We start from the raw sequence: 26,446 nt of genomic DNA, 5'->3' as shown, positions 1-26,446 counted from the left end.
AAAATATAAAAGGGGGAACTTTACCATTATAATTTTATCAAAATTTAAAAAAGGGTTGAAAGGTAAGAAAATATATCCCAAACAGTGTACCACAATCAAAGAGAAAATAAGGAAATATGTACATAAATTTTATAAGATTAATACAACAAACACAAGGTAAATAATGTTATAATTTTTGTGTAGGTTCAGAAAGGAAATGATCCATCTTGCTCATGCTAGCTAATTTTCAAGATCAAGGAGGTGAGTACTAACTCTTCTTTTATGTAGGCATTACTTGTTTTATGTCATTGTTCACAAATACCCTAATAACATGTGATTATGTGTATCTAATGACATATGATTTATGTGGCTAAGCTCCTTTTCGTGTTCTCGATTCAATAATCTTTTTTTTTTCACTTTAATCATATGTGATTAAATATATTTAATCAGATGTGATTATATGTTTCTAATCACATATGATTTTATTTGGAAAAAACAAATCTTGTCTATTTAAATCAAATGTGATTAGATATATATATAATCACATGTAATTATATATGAACTCGAAAACAAATCTTTATCCAAATTAATCATATGTGATTAAATACATATAATCATAAGTGATTATATGAATCTAATCACATATGATAATTTTGCTTTGTCGATTCATTAGTTGTTCTCATGTATTTTATCACATGTGATTATATGCATAATCGTACGTGATTAAGTACATGAGCACAACTATTTAATCGAGATGGAAAAAATAAATCTTGTCCACCTCAAATCATATGTAATTATATACATGTAATCACATGTGATTAAATATATTAGAGCAATTATTGAATCGATGCAAGAAAAAATATTTTCCATACGAATCATATGTGATTAAATAAATATAATCACATGTGAATAAATACACAAGAACAACTATTGAATCAACAAATATTATCCATGTAAATCATATGTGATTAAATACATATAATCACATGTGATTATATGTATCCAATCATATATGATTTATATGGATGAGATTCATTGTCACATTCTTGATTCAATAATTGTTCTTTGTCCACTGTAATCATATGTGATTAAATACATATAATCATATGTGATTATATGTATCTAGTCGCATATGATTTATACGGACAAAAAATAATGAAGTCTATATAAATCATATGTGATTAGATACATATAATCACATATGATTATACACACAAGAACCAGTATCGAATTGGGATCACAAAGATAAATACTGTCCACATATATCATAGGTGATTAAATGCATATAATCACATGTTATTATATGTATCTAAACACATAGAATTTATGTGGAAAATATTTATTTCCGCATTCTCGATTTAGTTGTTGTTATTGTGTGCTTAATTACATGAGATTATATGTATCTAATTAGATATGATTTATATGGACAATATTCATTTTCACATTCTTGTTTAATAGTTTTTCTTGTACATATAGTCAAATATGATTTCTTTACACAAGATTCATTTTCGTGTTTTTGATTAAATAGTTTTTCTTTTACCACATTAAACATATGTGATTAATACATAAAATCACATATGATTAAATACATAAAAAATATATTGAATCATGAATATTATCAATAAAAATCATATGTGATTTGATACATATAATCACATTTGATTAAGTACATGAGCACAACTATTTAATCGAGAATGAAAAAATAAATCTTTTCCACCTCAAATCATATGTGATTATATACATATAATCATATGTGGTTAAATATATTAGACAATTATAGAGTCGACGCATGAATATATATTTTCCATACGAATCATATGTGATTAAATAAATATAATCACATGTGATTAACTACACAATAACAACTATTGAATCAACACTTTAAAATAAATATTGTCTACATAAATCATATCTAATTAAATACATATAATCACATGTGATTATATGTATCCACCCATATATGATTTATATGGTTGAGATTCATTGTCACATTCTCGATTCAATAATTCTTTTTTGTCAACTGTAATCATATGAGATTAAATACATATATTCATATGTGATTATATGTATCTAGTCATATATGATTTATACGGACAAAAAATAATGATGTCTATATAAATCATATGTGATTAGATACATATAGTCACATATGATTATATACACAAGAACAACTATTGAATTGAGAACACAAAGATAGATATTGTCCACATATGTCATATGTGATTAAAGGCATATAATCACAGCTGATTATATGTATCTAATCACATCTGATTTATCTAGACAAGATTCATTTTCACCTTCTTGATTCAATAATTGTTTTTTTCCACTTTAATCATACGTGATTAAATACATTTAATCAGATGTGATTATATGTTTTTAATCACATATGATTTTATTTGGAAAAAATGAATCTTGTCTATATAAATCAAATGTGATTAGCTATATACAATCACATGTGATTATATACACGATAACAAATATCCAATCAAGAACGCGAATACAAATCTTTATCCACATTAATCATATGTGATTAAATACATCAAATCACATGTGATTATATGAATCTAATCACATATGATTTATGTATCTAATCACATATAATTAAATATAATAAAATACTTATAGTCATATGGTTAAATACTTATAATCATATATGATTAAATATATGAGAAAAATTATTGAAACAAAAACTAAAAAATGAATATTGTTCATATAAATCATATGTGATTGTCTAATCACATATGATTAAAGTTGACAAAAAAAATAATTATTGAATCGAAAGCGTGATAACGACATATGCGATTAGATATATCTAATCACATTTAGTCACATGTGATTATATGTATCTAATCACATATGATTTATGTGGAAAATATTCATTTTCACTTTCTCAATTCAATAATTATTTTTTGTCCATTTTATCCGTATTTGATTAAATACATTTAATCACTTGTGATTAAATACACGAGAACAACTATTGAATCAAGAACGCGAAAATGAATCATGTCCACATAAATCACATGTGATTAAATACATATAATCACATATGACTAAATACACATGTGATTATATGTATCTAATCACGTATGATTTATGTAGACATGATTTATTTTTGTATTCTTGATTCAATAGTTGTTCTTTTACAACGTTAAACATATGTGAATATTGTACATATAAATCATATGTGATTAAATACATTTAATCATATATGATTATATGTATCTAATCACATATGATTTATGAGGACATTATTCGTTTTTGCTTTCTCGATTCAATAGTTGCTCTCATTATTTAATCACAAGTGATTAGATTATATGTATTTAATTACATATAATCATATGTGATTAAATACATATAATCACATGTGATTATATGTATCCAATCACATATGATTTTTGTGGAGAATATTCATTGTCACGCTCTCGATTCAATAATTGTTCATTGTCAAATTTAATCATATGTGATTAAATACATGTAATCACATGTGATTATATGTATCTAATCACATATGATTTATTTGGACAATAATCAATTTTGCTTTTTTGATTCAATAATTTTTCTGTTGTATTTATTCATATGTGAATGTATTTAATCATAAACAATTTTTGTCTATTGATTATATGTGATTACATACATATGATTGAATACAAATTATCACATGCGATTAAATTATATGTGATTAGATACATATAATCATATATGATTAGATACATATAATCACATGTGATTATATGTATTTCATCACATATAAAAAAGTACATATAATCACACAAGATTTATGCCATTATATGTATTCAATCACATTCACTGTTAGTGGCTATAGGTAATGGGTGGTGATGATAGGTGATGGTGGTTCGTTGAGGTGGCAAGTGGTAGTGGTGGTGGTTTTGGTGGGTGATGGGTGGTGGTCGTGGTGACGAGCAGTAGTAATGGGTGGTGGAGGTAGGTGATGATGGATGGTGGTGGGTATATATAATCACATAAATCTTGTCCACATAAATCATATATGATTAAATACATATAATCACATGTGATTAAATATATTAGAATAATTATTGAATCGAGGGAAGAATAAATATTTTCTATACGAATCATATTTGATTATATATATATATATATATATATATATATATATATATATATATATATATATATATATATATATATATATATATATATATATATATATATATATATAATCACAAGTGATTAAATACACAAGAAACTTTATTGAATCAACACGTGAAAACAAATATTGTCCACGTAAATTATATGTGATTAAATACATATAATCACATGTGATTTAATACACGAGAAACTCTATTGAATCAACACGTGAAAACAAATATTGTCTATGTAAATTATATGTGATTAAATACATATAATCACATGTGATTTAATACACGATTCCAATTATTAAATAGAAAACACGAAAATAAATATGGCCCACGTAAATAATATTTTATTAAATACATATAAGCACATGTAGTTATATGTATCTAATCACATATGTTTTACGTGGACATTAATTATTTTTGCATTCTCGATTCACTAGTTTTTCATGTGTATTTAATCACATGTGATTATATGTATTTAATAACATATATATCATATATGATTTGATATATATATATATATATATATATATATATATATATATATATATATATATTATATACAAGAGAAAACCTAATGAATCAAAAACACAATAACAAATCTTTGTAGGTGGGGGTGGGGGTTGTGGCGGCAGGTGGTGGAGGCGGGGTGGTGATGATTGGTGGTGGTGGTGTGTGGTGATGGGTTGTGGTAGGTGGGTGGGTGTGGGTGATGGAGGTAATTCATTTTTCCTTTGTGATTATATTAATCTAATCACATATGATTAAATATATATTGACACATGTGATTATATGAATCTAATCACATATGATTTATGTGGACATAATTCATTTTTGCTTTGTCGATTCAATAGTTGTTCTCATGTATTTTATAAAATATGATTATAGGTATAATCATATGTGATTAAGTACATGAGCACAACTATTGAATCGAGAATGAAAAAATGCATCTTGTCCACCTCAAATCATATATGATTATATACATATAATCACATGTGATTAATTACACAAAAACAATTATTCAGTCGAAAATTGTGATTATATATATCCAGTCATATTTGATTTATGTGGATGAGATTTATTGTCACATTCTCGATTCAATAATTGTTCTTTTTCCACTGTAATCATGTGTGATTAAATACATATAATCATATGTGTTTATATGTATCTAATAACATATGATTTATACGGACAAAAAATAATGATGTTTATATAAATCATATGTGATTAGATACATATAATCACATATGATTATATACACAAGAACAATTACTAAATCGAGAACAAAAGATAAATATTGTCCACATATATCATATGTGATTAAATGCATATAATAACTTGTGATTATACGTATCTAATCACATAGAATTTATGTGGAAAATATTTATTTTCGTGTTCTCGATTCCGTTGTTTTTCTTGTGTGCTTAATTACATGAGATTATATGTATCTAATTGGATATGATTTATATGGACAACATTCATTTTCACATTCTTGTTCAATAGTTGTTCTTGTACGTTTAGTCACATATGATTTATGTACACAAGATTCATTTTCGTGTTTTTGATTAAATAATTTTTCTTTTTATACATTAATCATATGTGATTAATACATACAATCACATATGATTAAATACATATGAAAAAAATATTGACTCATGATTAGTATCAATATAAATTATATGCGATTTGATACATACAACCACATGTGATTAAGTGCATGAGTACAACTATTAAATTGAGAAAGAAATAATGAATATTGTCCACATAAATTATCTATGATTAAATACATATAATCACATGTGATTAAATATATTAGAACAATTATTGAATCGACGCAAGAATAAATATTTTCCATACGAATCATATATTTGTCTAAATACACAAGAACAACTATTAAATCAACACGTGAAAAAAAAATATATTATCCATATAAATCATATGTGATTAAATACATATAATCACATGTGATTTAATACACGATGCCAATTATTAAATCGAAAACACGAAAATAAATACGACCCACGTAAATAATATTTTATTAAATACATATAATCACATGTAATTATATGTATCTAATCACACATAATTTACATGGAGAATATCCATTTTTGCATTCTCGATTCACTAGTTTACCACGTGTATTTAGGCACATGTGATTATATGTATTTAATAACATATAAATCATATATGATTCGATACATATAATCATATGTGACTCGATACATATAATCACATGTGATTATATACAAGAGAAAACATAATGAATCAAAAACACAATAATAAATCTTTGTAGGTGGGGGTTGTGGTGGTTGGTGGTGGTGATGGTTGTGGTGGGTATGTGCTGGGTGGTGGTGATGGTTGGTGGTAGTAGGTGGTGGATAGTGATGGGTGGTGGTTGGTGGTTGTGGGTAGTGATAGGTGGTGGTGGCGCGTGGTGGTTGGTGGTGGTGATGGTTATGGTGGGGGTGGCGGGTGGTAGTGAGTGGTGATGGGTGGTGGGTAGTGATGGGTGGTGATGGCGGGTGGTGGTGGTTGGGTGGTGATGACGGTAGGTGGTGGCGGTTATGGTGGGGGTGGCGGGTGGTGGTGAGTGGTGATGGGTGGTAGGTAATGATGGGTGGTGGTAGTGGTTAGGTGGTAATGGTGGTGACAGGTGGTAGTTGGTGGTGGTGGTGGGTAGTGATGGGTGGTGGTGACGGGTTGTGGTGGGTGAGTGGTGGGTAGTGATGGGTGGTAGGTGGTGGCGGGTGGTAGGTAGTGGTTGTTGGTGTTGGGGGCAGGTGGTGGTGATGGGCGGTGGAGGTGGGTGGTGGTGGTGATGGTGGTGGCGGAGGTGGTTGGTGGTTGTGGTGGTGGTGGGTGGGTAGTGATGGGTGGTGAGTGGTGGTTGGTGGTGGTGGTTAGTGATGGGTGGTGGTGGCGTGTGGTAGTAGGTGATGGTGGCGGGTGGTGGTGATGGGTGGTATGTAGTGGTTGCTGTTGGTGGTGGCTAGTGGTGGTGATGGGTGGTGGAGGTGGCAAGTGGTGGTGGTTGGGTGGTGATGGTGGTGATGGTGGGTGGTGGGTAGTGATGGGTAGTAGGTGGTAGTTGGTGGTGGTGGTTAGTGATGGGTGGTGTTGGCGAGTGGTGGTGGTGGGTGGTGTCGTTGGGTGGTGAGTGGTGTTAGTTAGTGAGTTTTTTAATTGTTTGTAATTATTTTTTGATTTATATGAATATTATTTTATAATTTTAATTAAAAAAATTGTGTTTTTCAAATTTGTTCTCAAATATTCTCGCGATAAGAAATGTTTTCGATTGAAAGCTCTTTTATATATATATATATATATATATATATATATATATATATATATATATATATATATATTTGTGAAAAGAAAAAATGTCTTTTAAAAAAATGAAAAGGAAAAAAACAACTAAGAGACTTTTTATTTAAATAACATATGAATATTAGTATTAATAAATATAATATATTGTTGTTTAAGACCGTAGGGTGTGGAGTGCGGTTCCAAACCGCAATGCTGCCACATAGACCGCAAAAACCGCCTCCAGGATGCGGTTTCCTGCGGCCAAAACCGCAGTGCGGTAGTCCGTGGCCGTGCTCCCTTTTCTCTTTCCCTTCTTTTACTTGCTCTTTCTCTGTCTTCTCTCAACCAATCATATATATATATATATATATATATATATATATATATATATATATATATATATATATATATATATATATATATATATATATATATATATATATATATATATCTTTTCTCTCCTAACCTTTTTCTCACTTCAACAGTGTGGTTTCAAATTGATGAAATACGAAAAAATCTGAGTTTGCATCTAAGTGGTATAGGTGGGAGTCCGGTTTCAATCACACCACTCCCTTAGCCGCCTACCTAATAGGTTCGGTTGTCATTTCAATTTGAGTTGTAATCCAAATGGTGGTTTTGACTAGGTACCAATAAGACTGGAGGGAGTGGTGCCACCGAAACCGCACTCCCTCCTATGCCACGTAGACGCCAACTCAGATTTGTTTTTATTTAATCAATTAGAAACTGCAATGAGGGAGTAGGAAAAAGGTTAGGAGAGAGAAAGAAAAAAGAAAAGAAAGAAGATAATTGGTTGGGAGGAGAGAGAATGCAAGTAAAAAGGAGAAAAGAGAAAAAGAAGTGCGGCCATGGGCTACCGCACTGCGGCCAAAACCGCAGAGAACCGCGGCCTGGGGCGGTGTGCGCTACTGAGGTGGCACAAACCGCGGCCCCAAACCGCAACCACACCCTTTAGCCTAACAACACCCCTGTTTTTAGGTTGAAAAGTAAAAACGTCCCCGTCCAGACGTGGCATAACCACCATCACATTACCGAGACGGGTGAGAGCACCACCGGTGAAGGAAACCGCTCACCCTCGTTAAATCACTTCAACGCTATCTTTCTTATCCACCAGTCTAACACTCCGCCCGGCGTTGGAGTTGCAGCAAACTTAAAAGCTTCTCACTTCTGATGGCGAGTCTCTCGAATCTCTATCTCTTCATTTACAACTCCGTTCAAGCTTTAGGATGGTATGATTGTTCATCTTCCTCTATCTCCTCTTCATACACACACAGTTCTGACATCGTTCGGCGTTTTCGAGAATTTCAGGGCAATTGCTTTGTTTAGAATTTTAATTGACTTCGTATCCACGAAGTCAATCAACGGCGCGTATGCTTCTGCTGGAGATCTGATTTGTAAGTCATATATCAAACATTGAGGAGTTAAAATCGTCAATGTAACTTATAATTTTAGTTAATTTGGCACATAATTGTCGAGATGCATCAAATGTATCATGTATCTGCAGCAATGCTGATTTTCATGATTTCTGAAAAAGTTCGAAAAAGCAACTGTATTAGAAGAGGCTATTCTATAGATATCATTATCATATGTTGACTACTACATAACATTAAAGTACAATAATGTTGCATTCTTGACAAAATTGTGTTGTTAACAGGCTTGCTACAAACTCTTGGATTCATAGAAGTGTTACATGGAGCTTTAGGTGGGTATATACAAGAGGATAACACAACTCCCCAAACCTTAATATATCTAAAATTTATGTTTTTTATATTTTCTTTTTTGTGTTCAAGGTATTGTTCCTAGTGGATTTCTCTTCCCTCTAATGCAATGGGGAGGAAGGACACATTTTGTTCTTGCAATTGTACACAGACTACTTGAGGTTTGCAATTCTCCAATTTACCCTGAATTTTGATATTTTCAACAATTCCTTACCTTTTTTTGCTCATTTTGGTTTTCTGTTTTCACATAGCTAGGTTCAAAAATCACCAGCTGTTTTCATTACATTTGTTGCTTGGTGTTGCATGGAGGTAATTAAATTCTCTCTTTCTATAACCACTGCCTATATTCATTATCTTTCATTATCTTCCATTATCTTCATGAAATTATGATTAAATTAAAGTACTTTGACCAATTTTTCATAAATTAGATAATTAGGTACCCGTTCTATGCTTTGAGTTGCTTGGGTAAATGTCCCTCTTTCATTACCTACCTCAGGTTCGATTTATTTATTTCATATTAAATTGAGAAAATAAAGATTTTTCTTTATTTATTTATTTATTTTTACCATTTTTGCTAGGTACACAGCCTTCATCGTGATTTATCCGATTGGGGTTTTGGGTGAAAGTAAGTGGTTTCTTTGTTACATTCTTCAACAGTTTTCTAATTTTAACACATTGCAAATACTGACCCAATTTTTCCTTATTCTTAGTGTGGATTATGTACCAATCACTCCCAGTTATCATGGAGAAAAACCTTTATGCAAATTACTTTTCTGTCCTCCCCTTCACCTACTATACATTTGTTAAGGTATATACTATATGCCCTTTTCATTTTCTTTTTATGTTTTTTGTGGAAATTTCGCTCATAAACTTTATACTTTTCAAACTTTTTTTTGTTCCAGGTGGTCCTTATCTGCTACCCATTTCTATGGTTACAACTGTACCTTTATCTGTTCAAGCAAAGACGTTCAAAACTACGAACCCGTAATGAGAAACAAAAAAAGAGAAAGTAAAGACTCACCATAGAAAATTATATATGTATGTTTATGCAACTATGTACCTTTTAGTATTTAAATAATTGCACATTTACATTAGGGTAAACTAAAAAATTTCGTATATGCATATTTTGTTCCTTAACGTAAAATTTTCATTCTGAGGTTTGGTTTTATTTCGGTTGTACTCAATGATGACTATTTTTTCCTTTATTGAAGGGACAGTTAATAATGAACCAAAATGAATAAAATTCACAACTTGATTCAGAACATACAAAAATTATTCACATGAGTACATAGCAAAAAGACTTGAAAAAAAAAAAAAAAAAAAAAAAAAAAAAAAAACCCTTCCATTACACCCAACAAACATCAACACAATTCAAAAGCTAAAACCCATCACTTCATCCAATGGATTCTTAGTAATCTGCGGATGTGAGAGGCTCATGAGTATTTGACCCGATAAAAATAATTTCATATACAAGTGCAGCTATGCCCGCACCCACAAACGGACCTAGCCAGTAAACCCAGTGGCTGTTCCAGGTCCAACTGACGACAGCTGGACCGAAGGACACCGCAGGGTTCATAGATGCACCATCGAACGCACCACCAGCTAAGATGTTTGCACCAACTATGAATCCAATAGCTAGTGGTGCAATAATCCCCAAATCTCCCTTTTTAGGATCAACCGCAGTTGCGTACACCGTGTACACTAGTCCAAAAGTCATCACTATCTCAAACACAACTGCATTCCACTCTCCCACACCCGATGAAAGTGCAAAAGCCGATGTTTCCTACACAAAATATAAATAAATTTACTTTTTTTTTCTTCAATTTATGTTGTTTTGATTAAAATTTTGTTCACTAGCTTACCAAACCTCCGGTTGCAAATTTTAAAAGCAAGCAAGCAACAACGGACCCGAGACACTGTGCAATCCAATATACAACACTTCTCATAAACGAAATGTGACCACCAACAAACAATCCAAATGTCACAGCGGGGTTCACATGACCCCCTGAAATATTAGCACCAACCGACACTGCCACAAACAGCGCAAAAGCATGCGCTATTGATGCGGAAATAAGACCGGCCGGTGTCGCTGCACCACCATCAGTTAACTTTCCTGCAAATAAAATCAGAACTCTGTAAAACACGTTTTCTGATATTTTTGTGGGCGCATTTATTATTTAACATTAATAGAAATACAATAGTTTTACCAAAAGCCATCCCGGCGCCTTCGCCGGCGAAAACAAAAATGAGCATCGAAATGAACTCCGCAAGGGCGGCTTTCAGGGCATCCGGCGAGCTTGCTTCCGCCGGAGTTCCAATGGCAATACTGGAGATTGGCATTTTTTTTACTTTTAGTGTAATATATTTTTTGTATTTGAGTGAGGGAGTGAAAGCTTGATTGGAGTTTGCTTAAGTGGCAGTTATATATAGTAGTGTAGTATGCAACGATTTAGGGAGGAAAATAGCCGGTTGCCAGTCGGTAATTGGTTTGTGTAGGGACCCAAATTTTAAATTTCAGCATATGTCGTAAACCACCTCCAAGTTGTTTGGATGGTGCCACGTGGTATGGAGATGCGATTGAGATCGTTGGATTAGAACCGTCCAAAGGTGGGGTCACCAATGATGATGTGCTTTTTTTTTAACCGACCATTGAGAACTTTTTATGGTGTGTGCTAGACCATCGTAGTAATCATTTGCGCTGGCATCACTTACCCGTGACCCCAATGTCAGCTCCTAAAAATTCATCCTTCTCTTTTAAAAAAGGGTGATGCTAATAAGATACCTCTTAGACATCCTATAATTATTTTTATAAAAAGTCAACTTATAATCAATTTCTTGTAATCATCTTTTTTGGAAAACAATGCAATTTCAACCAATAAAAATATTTCAAACATTAATTAGGGTTGTCTAAATGATAAAATAGGATATCTTATTAGCCAACCCCTTTAGAAAATTATGTGTCAAAGGTAACATATAAAATCGCAAAATGGATCGGATTTTAAATAACATATCAAACGAATCTCTAGTCCTATCAATCAAAGTTTTTCTTTTTTTATTTGTCGTATTTTTATTCAATTTATCGAATGTTTTTTTAATGATTATTTTAAATTAATTTTTATTCTATATTTTGTTTTATGGTTTTTCTATTTTATGAATTTTCATATAATATTAAAATATAATAATAAATACATATTAGTTTCTTTAATGAATTTTCTTTTTAATTTCAAAATTACTAAATTAAAGCTTCATTAATTTTCTTTATTTATTTATCTAAATTATTTGTTTAAGTTTAGAGAAAAAACACTTTAATTTTTATAATTTAATATTTTTTTATTTTTCTTAAAATTCAAACTTCTCAAATGTTTAGAAATTTACATTTAATGTTTTCTTTTAAATAAATATATATAATACATGAGTCTCATACCTAGTTAGTTTTACTATTTGTTCATATAGAGTCGGTCGCTAGGGTTTTGGTTTATACATATTTTTTTTCATTATTTTAATTAAAAGAGAATTAATACATACTAATAAAAATTATTAATTATATAAAATGGTTCGGAAAGTTTAGTTTATTTTATACATTTTCGCGATCTTAAACAACTCTTTTTTTTTTGTTTGTCTATTTGAGGCATAAATATAAAATATAACCAAACCATTTACCTAGTATGTATATATAAAGGTAAAACAAAAAAAAATGAATAGTTTATACATGTATAATCAATGTCTTAACTAATTGAATTTTGAATTGTATTTCAAGGTTTATTTTAGGGAACTGATTCGTACATAATAAAAATTTTCCGTACATAATAATTTGTACATTAAAGTGTTGTATTGTACAACTCTATAAAATATAAATTGTTGTGTATGGAGAAAAATTGTTGTGTACAAATCACTTCCCTTTATTTTACTTGTGTAGTTGAACTTAAAACGGATAATTATTAATTCGTTAAAAGTTAATTGGTTTATCACAAATTATTAATGATGTGATGTAAATATATAATTAAATATTATATTTCTATTTAAAATAAGACAAATCTTCATAAATAGTCTCTATTTTTTTTTTTGAGAACATCAAGTTTAATCCCTAATTTCTTTTATGGCCTCAAGGATGGTCTTTGTGGTTTCAATTATTAATTAGGGATGTTCGTTTGGATGAATTAGTTCAATTTGATCCGATCAAGCAGTAGAAAAAACGTTTAGCGGTGGCAAAACTTTCTTTCCATGTAAGCCTTGAAGATAGACCGTTTGAACTCAAAGATAAAACTAGAAAAACCTTGGAAAAAACCTGATTTTTATATTGGATCATTATTTAAGATTAAATCATAAATTGAGCAGTTACATCTTGAAATTCCAAATGCTCACGTCAATTATTTTGGGAATGTTTTTTCTCGTCTGCTAAATTGACTGGTGCATAGACTTGGAAAGTTTTAAGAACCAAAATCATGCCCAATCCAAGTTACTTATTCAATATCTTTATCATTATAATACATTAGAAACTACACATATCACATTAAAAATTCTCATGAATTGCAAGTTTAAAGAGGATTTAGTCTTTTGGAGAAACTTGACATCAAAAATCAAGTTGTCTCGTATGAATCGTCATGGTATAAAATCTTAAAATCATATTAAAGTGTATGAATCATCATGACATAAAATCTTAAAATCACATTAAAATGTATACAGTTAAGAAATCATATATGTTCTAAATTCACTGCAAACTTGATTTTAGTTCCAAATATACCAAGGCATTATAAATTTGGAAAATCTAGTTCAATACAACTACAAAATGTTTTTTTTTTCATTTGAGCATTTCATCAAACATCTTCTCTTCATATTTGTTTCAATGATCTCAGCAACAAAAAAAACCAAAATAAAAAAAACAAAATAAAAAAAAAAAAACCAAAAAAAAAAAAAACACTGTGAGAATTCTTCAACATTAACATAACTATATAAATAAACCTAACATAAACTTGAAGACAAATCAGTTTTGTTCCCACAGTTCCTTTAGCTCTTGGGCCAAGTAATGCTATGTACAGTTGAATTAAAATCCTAAACAAGTGAATAACAAACTAGCTATCAATTTGAAGAGGAATTAAGCCATTAACAAACATAAAACCCCCACTTTGAGGGCATTAAACACCTTAAAACATAGTAAAATCACATAACAAAAACACAATAACAAATCATAAAAACATACAAAAGAAAAGAAGAAATCAGAGCAAGACGAAGAAGGAGAAATCAGTGAGAAGAATGAGAAATCGGATGCCGATGTTGATGATGAAGATTAAGTAGCATATCTGGTGAATAACCCTAAATACCGTAACCACTGACATCGTTAACTCTCCTTGACACAACTACTTCCCCCGAATTCTCAACGAAATAATAACATGAATCAATTTAACCTTAAAACTAGGGTTGTATAATTTCTTTTTTAAGAGGTTACATGTAACGCCTCATTTCGATTTGTTCCCAGGTTGGGGATAGTGATTAGGACTAGGTATTATTAGGCTTCAAATCCTTGAGGAGTTGGGTTTTGGACTCGGTTGGGGTTGGATAAGGTATTTCGAATGGTTCGGGTATTCGGTTTGTGTTTTGGAATCTAAGGGCATTTTGGTAATTTGTCAGCTCGTGCTTTTATGGAAAGCGGATGTTCGTTCGTGATATTATATGGCGAGTATGAATTGATAATAGTATAGAGTGTCTCAATACCATTTTATGGATATATAGATGGTCAAAGTCGGAGTTGTATCGAGAGAGTTATAACCTTCGAAAGAATTAGGGTTTGGGGGAAAATCTAGTATGCGGGGGTACCAGGGAGGTACGCAGGGAGTACTGATGCGAAGCCGGTTATGCAAGGTGTAGTGTATAGTACGCGCAGCGTAGGTACAAGGTTTGGGTAGGGGTGCGAGACCTCATACGTTGGGCGTACGAGGTGGTACGTTGGGCATATGAAGGGGCAGATTTAAAACCCTAATTTTAGGGTTATACCCTATATAGGCATAATGTTAGCCTCTTTCTTCATTTCCTAAGTCATCCCCCACCCTCTAAAACCCTAGAAATCGTCCTTAAGCCTTCATGGTGGCATCTTGAGCTTTTGGTGTATTTGGTCAATTTCTAAGAAGATGGAGCTTGGTGCAAGGATGGGAATCAAGGAAGAGCTTATGGATCTTGCTTATGTGTCTCATTTCCAGCTTTTGGAGGTAAAAAGCTTTGAACTTGATCATTGATGTCTTAGATCTACCATTTATGAGTTTTGGTTCATTTTGATCCCATGAATGAGATCTAGTGGTCTTGATTCCATTCCAAGAGCTTTGAGTTGCCCCTCTTAGTGTTTCTGAGGTTCAAAGTCCATAAAGTTGACACCTTTAGAGTTTAAATCCATCCATGCATGAGTTGGGGCCATTTTCATGATAGTATAATGTTATATTTTGAGTTTGGGTTCATTTGGGGAATGCAAAGTCACCAAGTTAGTGACTTTATGGGTCTAGACATTATTTAGGACTCAGCTTTGTGGTTTGAACCTTTGAGCTAGGCATTAAGTGCTTAATGGAAAAAGTGAGCTTAATAGAGGAGTACGTTGGGTGTACACGCATGTATGCGCAACGTACAAGCCATCAAGTGTGTACGCGTAGTGTACAACTGGGTACACCCTGCGTACTCAGTTAGAATGGACTTTGCACTTGTAGGTCTCGGTTTGGGCCATTTCTTGGACCTAGTTGTTATGGGCCTTCGTGGGCCATCTAAAACCAAGCTTTTGGACTAAGGAAATTATTAGGCTTTAGTGTAAGGCCCATTGGAGAGTTTTGGGCCCAATTTGGAAAATTGGACCATAAGTGGGTCATAATTAGGCTTTGGATAATTATCGGTTAATGGGCCATCAGAATGCAAAGTGTATTGGACTAGAAAGAATGATTGGGCCTTAAGGTAAGACCCATGTAATGGGTTTGGGCCCAATTAGGAAAATTGGGCCATTGGTTGACTCATTGGACTTTGGGCCTTTCAGATTGTGAGTTTGGGTCTTAGTTTTGGACAAGGCTAGGTTAGGGGTAAAATGATATTTTTACCCTAGGTAGGGAGTTGTGGTTATGGATTAGAACCCAAATGTTAATTGGGTGTTTTTTTGCTATTGATAGTTCGTGGATCTACCAGCCGTAAACCAAAAGTGTTTTTGTATAATTAAACAGTGCAAGGTGAGTCTTCTCACAATACCCATGGGTCGAAGGCACCAATTCCGGCCCGTTACGTGTTATGTGGTATGCTAGTTGGCTCTGTGATACTTGCATGGAAGACCCCCAGGGAGGGAGCCAGTGGTAATTAGATGCCAAACCATGGGGGGAAAGCCCATGGCATTGCAGGTAAAGACCATGAGGGGAGCCCATGACATAATTGATAAAGATCATGGGGGAGCCCATGGCAACTATATGTATGTGCATGATAATCTGTGGTTGTATATGGTATGGTATTTGGGGAACTCACTAAGATTTGTGCTTATGGTTTTCAGTTTACGTTTCACGTACTATGGTTTTCAAATGGAAGAGCTCGGGATGACTGCAGAGCACACACCATATGTTTCTGTATTATGTGAATTACTGTGGTTTAATGATGTTTTGCTAAATATTGGTTACTCAGTTTTTATGGAAACAATTTGTATTAATGATTTATTAATATAAAACAAAAAAAGATTTATGTCATGATTTTCGGGATATTACATTACACATCTATACAAAAAAATGTGAATTTTTTTACATTGATCAGGAGAAGTTGAGTGGTAGCCTAGGTAACCCTTGACTACTAGGTAGTTCTGCCCCTGCGATCATTTATAATTTCATAACAAAGACTATGAATTTTAAACATAAATTACACTAAAATAATATTGTAACAACGCAAATTTCAAAACAATTTTTCACTTTTAAAATTTATAATTTTAATTCATAAACATCTCATATCCTAGTATATCACATATCAAATCCATAAAAACATATCCCAAGATCAAAATGTATAGAAACTCCAACAGTGTGTACTGATCATGTCGGCGCCTTCCCGCGATCCTCACTGGTACCTGAAACACATAACACAAAACACTATAAGCATAAATGCTTAGTGAGTTCCCCAAAATACCACATGTAACACATAATAGCCACTCGAGGCTATAGCTCTGTGAGCCCTCTAGCTCTAACTCTGTGGACACTCTGGTCCTAACCATGTGGACCTTCCGGTCCTAACTTTGTAAACTCTGATATACACACAACATAATCACATAGAATAATGTTGTGCAACACATCACATAAATAGCATACAAGATACTCTATCGCATAACTCTAAGTACCACTCAAGGTAAAGTATAGTGAGAAGACTCACCTCGGGTAACTCGGTAAACCTCGAACTCTGAAATACTGCACTAGCTTCCGCCTAATCACATAAATAACCACTCTAATTAATACAACTTCTAAAGGCTAGGTTCACCCCTCTTTATAAGTTCTCTAAGAAGGGTAAAAGACCATTATACCCCTCTAATGGCTCATAAGTCCAAATACTAACTAAACCCTGAAAGTCAACGGTCAAACTTTGACCAGACTCGTCGAGTGCACTAAGGCGACTCGACGAGTCCACACTAGTCCTCTGGATCCTTCCAATCCCCACTTGGCACGACGAGTCCCCTCTTCACTCGCCGGGTTACTCAGCAACGAATCGCGGGGCAACCCCGACTCGACTCGTCGAGTTGCTCCCATGACAACACTCAAATGACCTTCTAAGGTCAGATCTGTTTCCCTAATCTATAGATCTGACTTCCCTATAGCCAATAACCACGTAAAGGTCGAATCTTGCTATACATGCATTGCACCCAAGCCCTATTTTGGTGAAATTCCTTCTAACATGGCAGCCTAGCCTCCTTTCTTCCATAAACCTACATAAAGCATAATGGGGAAGGCTCTTTGGACCTCTATGGGTCCAGATCTGGGGTTTAACATAGCAAAGGACCATAATCTCCACTTATCACACTCTAAAAAGGACATAGAAAACCCTAGATTATGAATCTTAACCCAAAAAGAAAGGAGGTTCGATTTGGTACCTCAAAAGTGTAGATTTGAACTTGAAAACCGTGGATCCACAGCTCCTTAAACCTCCTCTTGCTGGAAACAACTTCTCCTTTGCTAAATCACACCAAAATTGATTAATATAGCCTTATCTCTCTCTCAACTCGCTCAAGCTCTCAAGGGGCACTCTCTCTGGACAGGTAGCCGCACATGAGGGCTATAAGGTCCTTTAAATAGGGAACATGCCCAGAGATTTAGGGTTTCAGTCGTCAACATGGACTCGTCGAGTCCACCCTTACCGACTCGTCGCGTCCCCTAATTTATCAGCCAACAATATACGATCCTACTCGACGAGTCTAGGCGCCAACTCATCGAGTCCCTCTCTTAACTCCAAAAATAATGATAAAATATAATACTTAGAAATCCAGATGTTACAAATATACTGCGTAATTTAACTTACAGAGATTCCCTATACAGAAGTCCGGAAATTACACTGGCGGAGCTTCAGGTTGATAACTACTAGATACCAAGCTCCTAGGGACTTCTAAATTTGCCAAAATATCCTAACTACTAAGGAAAATTTCGGACCAAATAGGGAGTAATTAAGAGAGAGAGAATCGAATGTTGTGGGAAAGGAATGAGTTTATAGCGTCTATTTATAGACTGAATTTTGGGCATACGCACCATGCAAGGCCTTGCACGCCACACAGATGGTCGATATGCTTGATCGGGTGTGGTGCCACGTGTTGGAATCTGGCTGGTGCTACGTGACGGCTTCTAAAAGGTTGCGCGCGAGGCACAGATACGTGCAACATTTTTCGAACTTCAAAATTATGTAACTTCTTCATACAAGCTTCATTGTTGGACGTTCTTTATATCTACGTATAGCTATTGGTGGGATCTACAACTTTCATTTAGGCTTCGTCGGCTAATTTTGACTTTATTTATTGTACACAGACTTAGATTGTTAAATCCCCATATAAAATGCATAACTTTGTCATACGACGTCCGTTTCGACTGTCTTCTTATCGTTGGAATCATATTAACAAGATCTTCGATTCTCATTTAGATTTTTTCGGCTAACAATCAACGGATCTAAAATTCGATATTTAGGTTGTCTGACGCTACGCTGAATCTTAGAAAAATCATAACTTCCTCTATAAAGTCAGATTTTGACGTTCTCTATATACACGCTCTTGGTTTAACGACTACTACGACTTTTGTTTAGATTACTAAGGCTAAAAAGTAATTTAACAAAAATTTACAATTTACGACGCGCAATGCCTAATTAGGTCGATTTGCAAAACTTCAACAAACCATAACTCCTTCGTTATAAGTTGATTTAAGCGCTCCTTATATCTTCATAATCCTTGTTACGACTACTACAACTTTCATCAAGGGCACTCGACTTGATTATTATTCTATTTTGGACGCGCATTTTATTCTTATTTTATTATATTGTCGTAAGCATGTATATTACAAATAATTACATATAAATCACATAATACTTAAATAATTTTTCTTTATTATATCAAATAAATTACAATTGTTGACCTTAATAATCTGACTAATGCTTAGCGAGAAACATGAACATTACAAAAATTGTGTTTGAAATCGAAAAAAGTTTGTTTGAACTTACCAAAAATGGAAAAAATTTATTGTGTTTGAAATCATTTGAGAAAACTATGTTTGAAATCGAAAAAAATTATCAAAATCGTTTTTTGGCCATGGTTATGTAAAGAACAATTCCTCAAAAGCATGTATTTCAAGAACAATTTATCAGAGGGTCCCTCTGAGGAATTATTCTTCAAACACATGCTTGTGAGGAATTGCTCTTCGCATAACCATTACCGCAAATCGATTTTGGTAATTGTTTTCTTGCTAATTTAACGAGGTTTCATCATTTCACACAACCATTAATTCAATATAACAAATTAAAATATAAAACTACGTTTCTAAAACAATTTTATTGTAGCATCCTTTCATTTTTTTTATTTTTTTTATTACTTTTTTTTTTTAATGAATTTTTGCCCTTCCCACATCACTTTTTCATAGCTTTTCCAATTCCACAGAGTGAGACCTTTTATGTAGAAATCATGGTTATTTTATAAAAGTTATATTTTATTGGTCATTTTGACCACACATCCGTTTGTGTCATTTGATGAATTTTCGTTTCTAATAAAGATCGCCATGATAAAATATAGTAAAAATGTGGTTAGGCGCTCGATTAGATAAAGACTCCATTTTTAAAGAATTTCCATTAATCATGATGATTATGCAAGTTTTGATTTGATTTTCAATTTCTTATGTGATGATGTTGAGATAGTCTATTTTATATAATCACATGACGATATCCGATGTTGCACTGAAATAAGTTTATTGATGATGTAAGGTTATTTTTCCTATAAATGATTTGTTATATGTGGTACATAAGATATATTTATATTTAAAGTCGCTAGAAACTTTCATAGAGTCTGAATCTTGTATTCTCCGTATAAGATGAAAGGTATCGGATCACTTTTCTATTTTGTTACATTATCTCTAAAATGAATTTAGTTTGTCACATGGAATTTATGGTTCCTATAAGAAAAAAAGGTAAATTTAAAGTCCTTAATTAATATTAGCATCACTTTAATCTTTCCGTCTTCTTTTTGTTTGATCTTTCCGTCCTCTTTTTGTTTCTTTTAACCATATAAATTATCTGAAAATTAAATACAACATTTTTCCGTCCTCTTTTTGTTTCTTTTAACCATATAAATTATCTGAATATTAAATACAACATTTACTGGAGCTTTGAACATAGGAGGTGACAATAAATAGAACCAATGATCGATGGCTAATCTATAATAGAAAATTAAATGTTTTGTAATTAGGTTCAATCAGAAAAATAACATGTTTACTATGTATAAAAATTAATGGTAAGAGGACTAGCCAAATTAGTTATTCATTATTTATTCATTCAGTAAATTACATGAATAATCCTTATGGTTGGGGTAATTTTTACGTTTGGGGTAATAACTAGTAGTACTCTCTTATAATTATTATTTTTGCAAAACAATAATTATTGCCTAATTAAAATACAAGAATTGATATTATCTATTAATAATCATATTAATAATAAATATACAAAATGTGTCAACTTGATAAAGGTGTGAACCTATAGGATCATATATTATTAGCAATATCACTCCATAATGATTCTTGTGCATATAGATCCAACATGCCTCACAGGGCCTACAACTTATCTGGATCGCTCTCGAGCCTTCTGTGACATCCCCAAAATCACGGCCAGAAAAGACCGGTTTGTTTATGCTTTGTTTAAAAATCAGAGTTACATTTTAAATGAAAGTGTTGCGGAATTTGTCCCAAAACAAAATATGATAAAGATTTGTCAAAAGCATTTCCATAGAAATGTATTTCATTAAAAGACTTGGGATGTCATGTTCGTACAGATCAAAAGCATAAACAGTACAATATAAGCCTTAGTACATTATTTCATATCTACAGACCTATATCCGTAATCCCTCATCCAAAACATCACACCTATGCTCATGCGCCACTACCTGTAATACAACAAACTGAGTGGGTCAGGCTTGGGAGTCTGGTGAGCACATAGGGTTTTCAACCCACAATAAATAAGTTTATTAATTTCATGGATCAACAATAACCCGATTACCCGTTCCCGTTATCCTCACTTTACGTCCCTAAACACCTATCATAAGGGACTTAGCCTAAGGATCATCATCGGGACGGACACTACTACTAAGGCGATTCCTCAGCAATAAATGTCCTAAAGGCAACCATGTGGGGGATGGAGTACATCGGTGAACACATCGTTCACAACACCTACAGGTTGCGAGCCTACCAGCGTTCCACTGGACTGTCTAGAAGAGTCCGTGGTCGTCATCTATACTCCGCTAGATGACTGGATCAACAACAACAACATTGAGGCCTCTCATCATTTTATCACACATCGTCTTATTACATCTACCCATGTTTTACCCCAATATTTTTATAGATATAAAATACATATACAGTTTAAATCATTTAAAACTTGTATAAAAACATTCATTCAACATAGATAACAAGTATACAGATAATATGCACACATAGCACGTAATATATAAAATACTTCATATCTATGTGTAACATGAAAGTAACTATGCACTCACTTGAAAAGGTGGTGATTCCGAACTCAGACAGCACTCCGCTTCTTAAATAGAATTTTCTTCGATGAAACCTAGTATTATTACCACTAGAGTTTAGTCTATTATTCGCCGAGACTAATTAATAGTCTAGCTATTATTATTATATAAGCGTTAAAAAAAATACTTATATAACCCATAATAATAGCCCAAATATTTATTATAAGTTCATAATAACAATACTAATTTTAAATATAAGCTATATTAAAATAAGGTAAGCATAACTTACTTACAAGGGGGTTTTAGCTAGGAGTCGGGCTCTGCAGGGGCAGAACTTCGTCGCTGAATCTTTCTAAGAAAGATTCGTGCAGCGCTTCAGCGCTCACCTTACTATACTAAACTACAGAAAGAGAAGTCAAATCACGAGGGACCGAAATGCTCGGGGGATAAGGAGAGAAAGACTCTTGAATCAAGAGAATGGTGCAAGAAATATGAGAGCCCAATGCTCTTATTTATACTAATTGAATTTTCAAAAACTACCCTCCATAATTACTTAATGACCTTTTAGTTATATAAACAACTAAACACCCCTCTATAATACTATTTTAAATGGATTTAATAAAATTTGTACTAAACTAATGTCGAAAGAACTCAACATTAGTCTTATAATGACCGCATCATCGATACATTTCTAATGATATATACATATGTATATATATGTGTACGTATACATGATTTATACTTTATTTTAATACGTAAATATGCTATTATAATTTGTAACTCGTTCATACGAACTCCGTTTTGACGTTCTTTATATCCACGCGTAGGTGGAGACGTACTCTACAACTTTCGTTTAGACTCCGTCGGCTAGTTTTGACTTTATTTTTAAAGTTGTATTTTTAACAGGCCGGGACAGGATTGGTCTGTTTAAAATCTCATAACTTCTTCATACGAAGTCAGATTTGGGCGTTCTTTTTATCGATGTTCTTAGTTTAACATATTCTACGACTTTTGTTTAGATCGCTAAGGCTAAATCTCGCTCTATCATATATTCACTATTCACGCTTCCCGGTATCGTGTCGGTTCTGTCGTGAAACTTCGACGGGTCATAACTTCTTCGTTATAACTCGGATTTCGGCGTTCCTTATATGCACGGAAACCTTGAGACATATTCTACAACTTTATGTAGAGATATCGGGATTATCTCACACTTTAATTTTGACGCTCAGTTTTATTCTTTATTAATTATACATTTATAATTAAATAATAAACACATAAACACACATAATTCACATAATACTCAAATATTTCACCTTTATTACTTCAAAAAGAGTTACAAGAGTTGACCTAGACTATTACATTGACAAAAATGCTTAGCCCTGAAACCCGGGCGTTACAATTCTCTCCCCCTTAGGATGATTCCGTCCCGGAATCATGCATCAGCAAACAGATGTGGATAGCGACTCATCATGTCATCCTCTGTTTCCCAAGTGAGATTCGGCCCATTCGAATGTTTCCATCGGACTAGCACCAAGTCGACCATCTTGCTTCGTAACTTCTTAGTCTTACGGTCAACAATTGCCTTAGGCTCTTCGATCAGCCTTTTACTTTCATCCATCCTTAACTCTGAGATTGGAATTATGTCGGGAACATCTCCCGTGAATTTCCTCAAATAACACACATGGAAGGTGTTATGAATACCATTGAGTTCTTCGGGCAATTCCAGCTTGTAAGCTTGGTTCCCAATCTTCTGAAGAACTTTGAACGGTCCAATAAACCTTGGACTCAACTTTCCTCGTTTCCCAAATCGTATAAGTCCCTTCCACGGTGAGACTTTAAGCAAAACAGAATCCCCAACTTCGAAAGTTATCAGTCGTCTTTTCTTGTCAGCATAGCTCTTCTAACGATCTTGTGCTACTAACATCCTTTCCCTAATCACCTTCAACTTCTCAGCAGTCTCATGGACTATCTCGGGGCCCATAAACTGCTTCTCTCCAGCTTCAAGCCAACAAGACGGCGTACAACACTTCTGCCCATACAAGGCTTGATAAGGAGCCATCTTGATGCTCGAGTGAAAACTATTGTTGTAGGAAAATTCTACCAGAGGTAAGTGCTCGTCCCAATTCCCTTGGAATTCGAGGGTACATGCTCTCAGCATATCTTCCAATGTCTGAATCGTTCTTTCACTTTGACCATCAGTTTGCGGATGGTAAGCAGTACTTAAACACAACTTTGTACCCAACTCCTCTTGTAGACTCCTCCAAAACCGTGATGTGAAACGACTATCACGATCTGATACAATCGAAAGAGGGACACCATGAAGTCTTACAATTTCCTTCATGTAAGCATTTGTGAGCTTATCCATAGACCACTTCTCGTTGGCTGCTATGAAGTGTGCACTCTTGGTGAAACGATCCACGACTACCCAAATCATGTCGTGACCGTTCTTTGTTCTGGGCAGTTTAGTCACAAAATCCATGGTGATGTCTTCCCATTTACCCATGGGTACAGGTAAAGGTTCTAAACTCCCATACGGTTTTTGATGTTGTGCCTTAACCCTCGCACATGTTACGCACTCGGCCACATACTTCGCAACATCGAGCTTCATCGTCGGCCACCAGTAGTAGGGTTTTAGGTCCCTATACATTTTAGTGCTACCAGGATGAATCGAGTACATGGTCTTGTGTGCTTCTTCCATTAGAAGATCTCTTATTCCTCCCGTCTTAGGTACCCAAATTCGATCTTGGAATACCTTCAGTCCTCGACTGTTTGTACCGAACACTAACGTTTTTCCCAAACGTTCTTCCTTTCGGTCATTCTTCTCTAAGGCTTCTTCTTGATCTTTCCTGATACTTTCCACAATCGTCGAGACGACTTCAATTCTTAACGCTCTTGGCCTTTTCCTTTCAAGGTTGACTTTCCGACTGAGAGCATCAACAACAATATTTGCTTTACCTGGGTGGTAAAGTATCTCACAGTCGTAGTCCTTGAGAAGTTCTAGCCAGCGTCGTTGCCTCATGTTCAACTCCTTCTGATTAAAGAGATACTGAAGACTCTTATGATAAGTGAAGAGCTTGCACTTCGTGTCGTAGAGGTAATGCCTCCATATTTTTAAGGCAAATACTACCGCTGCCAACTCCAGATCATGAGTGGGGTAGTTCTTTTCGTGCTCTTTCAATTGTCGGGATGCGTATGCTATCACCTTTTCTCTTTGGGTCAGAACACAACCCAAACCGACTCCAGATGCATCACTATAAACCGCGAAATCTTCGACTCCATTGGGTAGAGAAAGTATTGGTGCTTCACATAACTTCTTCTTTAGCTTCTCGAATGCCTCATCGTGTTTCTCACTCCATGTATACATAGCTCCTTTATGGGTCAAAGCTGTTAATGGAGTAGCTATCAAAGAAAAAGCCTTGGATAAATCGTCGGTAATATCCGGCTAATCCTAGAAAGATTCGAATCTCTGTGGGACTCTTTGGACGTTCCCACTTCATTACAGCTTCAATTTTTGCTGGATCAACCATTATTCCCTCCTGGTTAACCACATGACCCAAGAACTGGACTTCCCGTATCCAAAAGTCGCATTTGGAGAACTTTGCAAAAAGCTTCTCCTTCTTTAACACCTCCAACACTTCTCGTATATGCTTGCCATGCTCCTCCTGGCTTTTCGAGTAGATGAGAATGTCGTCGATGAACACTATCACAGATTTATCGAGGAATGGTTTACAAACCCTATTCATCAAATCCATGAATGCTGTAGGAGCATTGGTTAGTCTGAATGACATAACCAAGAACTCGTAGTGTCCATATCTTGTTCTGAATGCAGTCTTCTCAATATCCTGCTCTCTCACCTTCAGCTGGTGATATCCTGACCTAAGATCGATCTTTGAGAAGTAGCTCGAACCTTGCAGCTGATCGAATAGATCATCAATCCTCGGCAATGGATACTTGTTCTTCACCGTTGCCTTATTCAGCTCTCGGTAGTCTATGCACATCCTCATGCTTCCATCCTTATTCTTCACGAATAACACCGGAGCTCCCCAGGGTGATGAACTAGGTTGAATGAAACCGCTGTCCAACAGCTCCTGAAGTTGCATCATGAGCTCCTTCATCTCCGTCGGTGCTAA

At 34.0% G+C, this 26,446-nt stretch overlaps 2 protein-coding genes across 2 annotated transcripts; one reads left to right on the top strand and one right to left on the bottom strand.

Annotated features, from left to right (window-relative positions):
- The first annotated feature begins 8,407 nt into the window (after positions 1 to 8,407).
- Positions 8,408 to 10,304, top strand: LOC145008153 (Protein-tyrosine phosphatase-like, PTPLA). The gene is made up of 9 exons (XM_078966769.1): positions 8,408 to 8,647; positions 8,727 to 8,812; positions 9,073 to 9,120; positions 9,209 to 9,297; positions 9,392 to 9,445; positions 9,565 to 9,632; positions 9,715 to 9,761; positions 9,847 to 9,944; positions 10,039 to 10,304. Exons 1-9 carry the CDS (start codon positions 8,589 to 8,591, stop codon positions 10,147 to 10,149), a joined length of 660 nt encoding a protein of 219 aa, XP_078822895.1. The 5' UTR covers positions 8,408 to 8,588; the 3' UTR covers positions 10,150 to 10,304.
- Positions 10,305 to 10,360: 56 nt separating this feature from the next.
- Positions 10,361 to 11,525, bottom strand: LOC145008152 (aquaporin TIP1-2-like). The gene is made up of 3 exons (XM_078966768.1): positions 11,344 to 11,525; positions 10,999 to 11,249; positions 10,361 to 10,919 (listed from the first exon to the last, which is right to left on the bottom strand). The coding sequence occupies exons 1-3, from the start codon at positions 11,474 to 11,476 to the stop codon at positions 10,545 to 10,547; spliced, it is 759 nt and encodes a 252-aa protein (XP_078822894.1). The 5' UTR covers positions 11,477 to 11,525; the 3' UTR covers positions 10,361 to 10,544.
- Between the last annotated feature and the right edge of the window lie 14,921 nt (positions 11,526 to 26,446).

Source organism: Lactuca saligna, chromosome 8, assembly GCF_052625555.1.
Source record: "Lactuca saligna cultivar CGN05327 chromosome 8, ASM5262555v1, whole genome shotgun sequence".
Lineage (NCBI taxonomy): Eukaryota > Viridiplantae > Streptophyta > Magnoliopsida > Asterales > Asteraceae > Lactuca > Lactuca saligna.
The sequence above is the reverse complement of the archived record's forward strand: the minus strand, read 5'-3'. Positions and strand labels throughout refer to the sequence as shown.

Coding starts and splice junctions, on each gene's coding strand:
- LOC145008152 (XM_078966768.1), bottom strand. CDS start 11,476: ATGCCAATCTCCAGTATTGCCATTGGAACTCCGGCGGAAGCAAGCTCG. Junction 11,250..11,343: donor AGGCGCCGGGATGGCTTTTG/GTAAAACTATTG, acceptor TTTTATTTGCAG/GAAAGTTAACTGATGGTGGT. Junction 10,920..10,998: donor AATTTGCAACCGGAGGTTTG/GTAAGCTAGTGA, acceptor TATTTTGTGTAG/GAAACATCGGCTTTTGCACT.
- LOC145008153 (XM_078966769.1), top strand. CDS start 8,589: ATGGCGAGTCTCTCGAATCTCTATCTCTTCATTTACAACTCCGTTCAA. Junction 9,446..9,564: donor TTGCTTGGTGTTGCATGGAG/GTAATTAAATTC, acceptor TTCATAAATTAG/ATAATTAGGTACCCGTTCTA. Junction 9,945..10,038: donor CCTACTATACATTTGTTAAG/GTATATACTATA, acceptor TTTTTGTTCCAG/GTGGTCCTTATCTGCTACCC.